This window comes from Acanthisitta chloris, unplaced genomic scaffold (genome assembly GCF_000695815.1).
Source record: "Acanthisitta chloris isolate BGI_N310 unplaced genomic scaffold, ASM69581v1 scaffold25906, whole genome shotgun sequence".
Classification (NCBI taxonomy): domain Eukaryota; kingdom Metazoa; phylum Chordata; class Aves; order Passeriformes; family Acanthisittidae; genus Acanthisitta; species Acanthisitta chloris.
The window spans coordinates 1-7,998 of NW_008680134.1; the positions used below are offsets into that span (position 1 = coordinate 1).

Sequence of the window (7,998 nt, forward strand, 5' to 3'; positions counted from 1 at the left end):
CGCCTCTCGCCTGGCCTCAAGGTCAGGCTGGGCGTGGGGGGAGGAGGTGCGGGCGCCCTTGGGGCTGTGCGGGACCTCCAGGGTCATCCCGGGTCGTGGTGGAAGGGCGGCGGGACGGGCAGCCCTGCGCCCGCCCCGGCGGGTACCGGTGAGCTGCTCCGGCAGTAAGGGAGAAGCCTGCGAACAGTGTCGTCTCGAAAGGAAAAGCTTGGAAACAGCCCTGTGCCTCTGCACAAGGGTGTTCATGACTTGGAAACTTTCCTGTTAGGAATGCGCGAGCTATATATAGAAGTTGTGTTCAATTTGCTCTTCAAAAGTTACCACTGCAGCATTGAAATGCTGTGGGCTGATTGCTCTGCCTGAGGGAAGGTTTTCCCTGCTGTCCAGGCCTGTTTGTCACCTTGATACCTTATACATAGTCTGATGGTTCCATACTAGTGCTCAAACACGGGAGCTATAGCTTGTGGATAGACAGCGTGCTGGAGAATTAGTTACCAGACCTGCAGGCCATACATGTTAGTTTTGTGAACCCAGAGGACAATTAACGTTTCTGTTTTCTCAATGACCTTGAAATTGTGATACTGACCTCTCTGTGTGTGTGTTCTTGGTCTAGTACTGAAAATGGGAGATATTGAGAAGGGCAAGAAGATCTTTGTCCAGAAATGTTCCCAGTGCCATACAGTGGAGAAGGGAGGCAAGCATAAGACTGGACCCAACTTGAATGGCCTGTTTGGACGCAAGACTGGACAAGCTGAGGGCTTCTCCTACACGGATGCTAATAAGAACAAAGGTAAACTTAAAGCTGCTCCTTTGAGTAAAGGGCTAAAAAATATTCACTTCTTGGTTATAGTTCTAGAAGTACTGAAATCTGCCAAAATGAAAATCACATGGAAGAAAAGACTACGAGTGTTATTCACTTCTTGGTTATAGTTCTAGAAGTACTGAAATCTGCCAAAATGAAAATCACATGGAAGAAAAGACTACGAGTGTATTTATCATTTTCAAATCATTGACTATCTATCTTTTTCTTCTCTGTAGGTATCACTTGGGGTGAGGATACTCTGATGGAGTATTTGGAGAATCCAAAGAAGTATATCCCAGGAACAAAGATGATTTTTGCGGGTATTAAGAAGAAGTCTGAGAGAGTAGACCTAATAGCATACCTCAAAGATGCCACTGCAAAGTAAAAGTTATCTGCTGCCTTATTTATTTCACAAAGGAGATGGCAATGGAAATGTCTGTGACAAGATTGGTTTTTAAACTTTCTATTTTTACATGTACTGTGTCTAACCTTACAATCTGTCTCACCCATCAGATAACTTTGCTCACGGTGGGTCACTGGAGTACACGTTTGTTTGGCAGCCATTAACAGAAACTATGTAATTGGGTTGATTTAAGTTGCTATGTTCAGTCATTCTTGATCATAAAATTAAAAAGCCCACAATAAATAAACATTTCCTGCCTCTTCATTGTTTAAATATATATATTTATATATAAATCATCAAACAAGCAATTGTCAACAGCATAACAGCTTTGACAGCCCAGCTCTTTCAGATTGAACAGCAGGGTGGTTTTTGGCATCTTCCACCATATGTGTTCTGTTACATTACTTCAAAGACTTCAAAAAAACAACAAAGCAACATGAAAATCCCAACAAAATTCAAAGATTCTGAAAAGGCTAACCCTGAGATAATATTTTTCTAAATCTGTGCTTAGTGTTGCAATATATATTAATCTGTCTGAAGCTTGCAATAAGAATGCCTTTCATCTGATTTAAGTACTATTTGTGACATGGCAGTTCTGCTCAGCCACTTGTCTTTTATCTAGGGGAAGCATGTTACTTAAATCATCCAGACTTTGACACTGCATGCACCTGTAGAGTGTAACTTTTTCAGAAAAATCTTCAGTTCTGAAGTGTTGTTGGAGCCCTTTGTTCAGTAAATCTTCAGAAAACAGCCATTCTTAGTGTAGTGAACAGCAAAACATCCTGTTCTGGAAATACATGTGCTAAAGGCCAAGCTGGGAGTAATTTAATCCTCTTAAATTCAGCAGAATTCACCTAAAATCCATTGTTACAGGCAATTTCAAGTGAAGGGGTACAGGAATGAATGCTCTGGTAGGCTAAAGAGCAAAAGAGTCTTCCTCTGTGCCTGGCGGTAGGCAATGTCATTCCTTCTGAAGGTTCTGTTTCGCACATTGTAAAGCAGTACTGATTTTTCATGTTCTAACTGCGTTTTTCATACTAAGTTGTTCAGATGAATGTATTTACTGTGTACCAACAGTAAGGCATAACTTGGAGCAATCAATACTGTAAATTAAACGCAAAAGATTAAAAGTCTTGTTTGCTGTATGTGTCTGAAGTTAAGTGAAAAGCAGTGGGAATGCAGAGAAAAGGTGGGTGTCCAGCTTTATGTGATTAGGAAATAAGCAAAAGCTCCACATGGGGAAAAAAGTAAATGCTAATTGAGTTGTTGGGAGAAGTACAAGTGTGGCAAAGTTAGGAAGTATTCTGGACTAGAACCAGCCAGGTTCTTTCACCAATGTGCTCATTAGCAGTACATTTGCTGTGCTTCCTGAGTGGGACAGGAGAAGACTCAAAGTAGCTGAACAGCTGTAGCTGTGCCATAGGATGGGCTGTTGTTTGAGTCGTGTCAGGTGGAACAGTGTGGTTAATGCCCTGCAAAGGGCTCTTCTGCAGAATTATGGAGTTGAACTAAGATTGCTAACAATGGCCTCAATGCTTGCTGCTATGTGTGTTGTGATTATTTTTTCTTTCCAAACTAATGTGTGAGCAGCATTTCTTGCAAGTAGGAAGACAATACTAACCAACAGCAGCTTCTTTGCTAAAAGCTTGTTAAGAGAGACCTTCAAATCGTAGTAGTTCATTACTGTTGCGATTTTCAGAATTGATGTTTGTCCTAGCACTTTTATGGCTATGCAGAACTTCATTTTCTCTGTGCCAAAATCCTGATAGAGGAGTTGCAGATACAGAATGTAACTAATGTGATGACCCACCCACTTCTCTGGGCCTCTACATGTACCCAACTGCAGTCTCCTGAAGTTATTATGATGGATTGCATGGAGACAGTTGTGACACTCTGTTTCGTCAGCACCTTTAGGAGGTGAAAAAAGCTACTCCTCTCCACTGCTTGTTTCTTCTCTAGCTCAATTAGGGAAGAGGATTTTGCAGTAAGGTGGCATTTAATTCTGCACAGGCAGCAATTCACAAAAAGTAAGTTACCCATCATCAGAAGAACTTGAGGAGGAAACAGAGTGATCTTTTGGCCAAAGTAAGTAGTGGGCATAATTCACCTTTGCTGTTCTCTCTATCTGTACCTGGGAGACCCTGGTACAAGTGCTGCTTATACATAGTAGTGAAGATAAAGAAAATTTAACTTCTTTATTCTAGACTGTGCATCCTTGTTTACATTTTAGGAAAAAGACCCTTCTGAACTTTCAAATTTCATCTTTCTACGTATACAGCCCTAGGCAGCAACAGCTTAGAAGATTTGTTGTAGTAGGTAACTAGCAGCTATTTGCCACTGGACAAACAAGCATGGTATTTCTACTAGTGGATCAGCAAAGAAAGAAGATTGAATTAAAGAAGGTTAGGTCATCATTTGTTGACACAGGTGTTAACACAAGGGCTGGAGTGGGCTTTTTGCAGGGTGGGAAGGTGGTGTCCAGATCAGTTGTGTAATCAAGCTTTAATTCTTTGATTTTTAGTGTATGTTGCAGAGTGGGAGGAATGGGGTTTGCCTTTGTTTTATGAAGTACCAAGTTTAGTGTTCTCCTTTCTGAAAGTGATACCAGTGTAGACACTTGGTATTTCAGTACTTCCTTCACAGTTCCAAATTAAGGAATCAAGGCACCATTGCCAAACATTGCATCATCCCAAGAAAATGGTTCTTGGCTGCTAGTTTGAAGCTTTGATAGGGCATGTCTTTAAAAGTGATCTTGTAATATTTTCACATGTAGTTATGCAAATGAATGAAGTTTGTCAGTAATGACTGGAAGAAAAGGTAAGATCCAAAAGTAAAGCTTTTCACAGTCTGACTTCAAAATAAGTAGGTACTTGTAAAATTATACAAGTTACGAGTTACGCATCCTGTTGAAATTTAGTGTCACGGAAGCTATTTTTTTAAATTTAGAGTTTAACAATTCAAGTGTAATCACTCTACAAACAACTTGAGAAAGTTCCATTCATAGCCATCTGTACAATTGTAGATAATTGCTTCAGAGATCTGTTCATTTTGATAGATGTAGTTTTGCATGCGATTAAGTAATGCTTTCCTCTTTTGGTAGAAAACACAGTATCAGTCATCCAAACCAAATGTGATACATTATGCTTCTCTTATGGGGGAGAGCAAAAATTAAACGGTTAATAGGTAGGAACTAGATATTCTAGTCTCTCATATATTAGAAGGCCATTGACGTGTACACATTTACCTCTGTAGTAAGCCTTGTCATTCGCCTTTATCCAAAACACATCCTAAAAACTCTTCCAGGGCCAAAGCAAAGAGAAGGCTGAGTTACTGCATATAAGATGAGTTGAACCACTTCAAATTGATGTCCTGAAAACCAGGTTATTCTGGGAGGTGAGCAGCACAGAGCTGGCAGTGGGAAATGTTAACCCTGGGAACAGGTGTGAAATGCTGTCCCTTCCCAGTGCTGCAATAACTGAGTCAGGACTTCAGGTATTTGTCACCAACTGGTCCTGATTCAGAGCTTGCATGTAAGTACTCATGCTTTTTTCCAGGATTATTCTTTTGATCTGACATGCAGGACATAAAATGGTCACCTTTTGAATACCTGCTTTCTGGTTAGAGGTATCACAGGATTTAGAAGATGTGGATGATGTTTGCTTCTGTGACATGATGCAAATTCATATCCCCAAGTTTCAGAAGGCTCCATTAACCAGCAAACAGCATGTGTGCTGGGAAGAAGATGCTCTAGGCCTCTGTTGGAGCTGTCATTATTCAAAAGAGCCAGAAAGAAAATTAAGGAGGCACTAACTATACCATAGCGTTCAAAACACATACCTTGGAGCAAGGGAGGTGTGTTCTTTCCAGGTTATTTATGCATTTAATTTTAAACAGTCTTGGATAAAAATAAACCTGGCAGCAGAGATCAGAAGTCATTACTCTGCTGGTTTTACATCTCATTAATGCTGTTCAGTGCAGTGTTCATATGCAGTGTGAGCTCTTGCCTTGTTCCTTTCAGAATCACCCACTCTCCAGATGCATCTTCCCCTTCCTTCATGTGTTAAAGCATATTTTCTTTCGTGTGTAAGGCTGTGTTGTCCCTGTCTTACCACACTGCTAGTCTTTTGGTCATAAGCACTCAGTTCAAGCGCTGTTAGTGGAAACACCAAGTATGTTCTCATCTTTACAGTAATCTGCTGAAATTCATTGTTGATCGCCCCCTTCAGTTGCAAGTGTCTGGTGACAAATTCTTATGATGTCTGATGGTTCTTAATCTATGGGACATTGCCATTTTTGATCTTTTTTAATTCTAAATTTTTAATAGAGCTAACTAAAGCAGGTAGTTTTGTGTGGCTTTTACCTGCACTATGCTTCAGGGACGGTTTTTTCAGTATGAGATGCAACATGACGTGAGCATTCCCTGATGTATAGTGCTTCTAGACAGGTAGGACAGATGCACTACATACACTGAATTTTAAAAATACGGTGGGTGTCACCTACATGTCACCAGTAGCCTCAAGAATCTGGTGTTCTTACTCACCTGGGTTTTGTTGCAGAGATGTGCCAGTGCAGACTGTGGCCAGGCTTTCCTCAAAAGCATTTCTTGCATTTCTCCTTCCACTGCTGATTGTTTGGGGAACAGAGAGGAAAGGAAATCAGACTTCTCCATACTTTGTCATGTTTCCTATAGGACTGTGTCATTTTATTTCCAGCTATTATGTCAGTTTATTTGCCATTGGTATTAGATCTGGACTCCTTGCAGTGCACTTTTTAAAGGAAAGGTACCACATTTTCAATTCCACAAATGTTTGCCATAGCAAATTATTTTAATTCTAATTCTCATGTACAGATTATTTCTGGTTAGCTTACCCATCTGGTCTTTCTCTTCATTTTATGTGTTACTGTTATAATTTATACTTTTATATTGTCTGAGCTGCAGACAGCTTCTTTTACTGTACTGTTCATATGTTCCAGTATCTGAAGGGACTACAGGGAAGCTGGAGAGGGACTCCTTGTTAGAAGCTGCAGTGACAGGACAAGGGGCAATGGGTACAAACTGAAAGAGGGGGAATTTAGGTTAGATATTAGGAAAACGTTTTTCACTGTGAAGGTGGTGAGACACTGGAACAGGTTGCCCAAGGAGTAGTGGATGCCCCAACCATGGCAGTGTTCAAAGCCAGGCTGGATGAAGCCTTGAGCAACCTGGTCTGGTGAGGGGTGGGACTAGATGATCTCTGAGGCCCATTCCAACCTCTAAAATCTGTGATTCTATGTACTCTTTTAATTTACACATCTCAACTGTGTAGTGGACTTTAAAAAAGTTTCCAGGTAAAGGCTTTACTTGGAAAATCCTTTATCATTGCCTTTCGCATTGTTTTGAATTATATTTTTTTTTAATTCACTGAAAGGGTTTAGTTTTAACTGGATACCTGGAAGTATTTTCTTCACAGATCATTAATGTTGGAAAAGATCTCTGTGATCATTGCATCCAACCTATGACCTAACACCACTATGTCAACTAGACCATGGCACCAAGTGCTATGTTCAGTCTTAAACACCTCCAGGGACGGTGACTCCACCACCTTCTGGACAGTCCATTCCAATGTCTGCTCCTGTTCTTCTAAGCCTCGGAAACATGCTTCTAAAAAGCAGTCATGGAAGTGCTGAGAAACGTCTGTAATTGGCGGCATTGCACCAGTTTCTCCCTTACACCCAGCGAACAGGAGAGGGAGCCAACGTACTGAAAAGCTGCAGAAGAATCAACACGCACTTGTAGGTAATTTTGAACAAACCTCTGACAGTTTGAAAGACAAATTTCATCTGTACAAAAAGCCGTTTTACTGCAAGTGCTCAGCAAAAAGCACTGGAGGTGATTAGTACAGCTGAATGCATTGTCTGCAATAAGTTTAGAGCCTTCTGAAGTCTTACACTGTTTCATATTTCATCAGGCTAGCTTGAGTTTGAAATAGCCTGTATTAAATTTCAGCCTATTCAAATGGAAAAAAGATTCAGTTAGAAAGCAAAATGTTTCTGACTACTCAAAAGAATCTTAAATCAAAGGTGGCATTCTCTAATGCATACTCAGGCTTTGTTCCTACAGTGGAGCTCACTGGTGTCATCAGTTGAAGTATTACGCTTGAAATGGATATACAGATTGTAATATAGTTTCTCCACTAGCAGTTAGGTAGGAACATGGTGACCTTTGTTAGCACAAATGCACTTTAAATCTGGTTTTAATACCTTTTTATGGATAGTGCTTGATGATAATCTCAAATTACTCTAAAACCCATGGTGTTTTATAATATGTGTGTAACTAAATACTGTCATTGTTACTATTTAAGGTCCTAGGAAATCTAACATTTATAACATTCTGTCAATAAGTTGGGATATTTCTCATGAGGATATTGATGTTAATTTAACTACCAGTATGGCTTTTCTAGCACATGCCCAACCATGAAGCCTTTGCAACTCTTCAAAGTGTTGCCTGTTTTCCTATCAATCCATGGTCTGTGTGTACGGTGCAAGTTAAGCTTGTTCTGCAGGACCTAACTATCAGGAGCAGTGTGATCAGACATTGAACATTTAGCTCATATGTGTGTTTGGTGTCACTCTGAATTCTCAGAAAGATGACATCTCTCTCTGTACCAGCATCCAGTGACACATCAGAAAAAACTCCCCAGGGAAGGACACAATCAAAGGGAGAGCTTTGCAGATGAAAGATACTTCCACATCAGAAAATCTATCAAAAACATGTGGTAGACTTCTACAAATGAACAGGGTCACAGGATAGAAA

The 7,998-nt window shown here is 40.4% G+C and overlaps 1 protein-coding gene across 1 annotated transcript; it reads left to right on the forward strand.

Moving 5' to 3' along the window:
• The first annotated feature begins 613 nt into the window (after positions 1 to 613).
• LOC103804979 (cytochrome c) lies at positions 614 to 1,453 on the forward strand. Its single transcript, XM_009077611.1, has 2 exons — positions 614 to 790; positions 1,039 to 1,453. The coding sequence occupies exons 1-2, from the start codon at positions 622 to 624 to the stop codon at positions 1,185 to 1,187; spliced, it is 318 nt and encodes a 105-aa protein (XP_009075859.1). The 5' UTR covers positions 614 to 621; the 3' UTR covers positions 1,188 to 1,453.
• Positions 1,454 to 7,998: the final 6,545 nt, after the last annotated feature.

Coding starts and splice junctions, on each gene's coding strand:
- LOC103804979 (XM_009077611.1), top strand. CDS start 622: ATGGGAGATATTGAGAAGGGCAAGAAGATCTTTGTCCAGAAATGTTCC. Junction 791..1,038: donor GGATGCTAATAAGAACAAAG/GTAAACTTAAAG, acceptor TCTTCTCTGTAG/GTATCACTTGGGGTGAGGAT.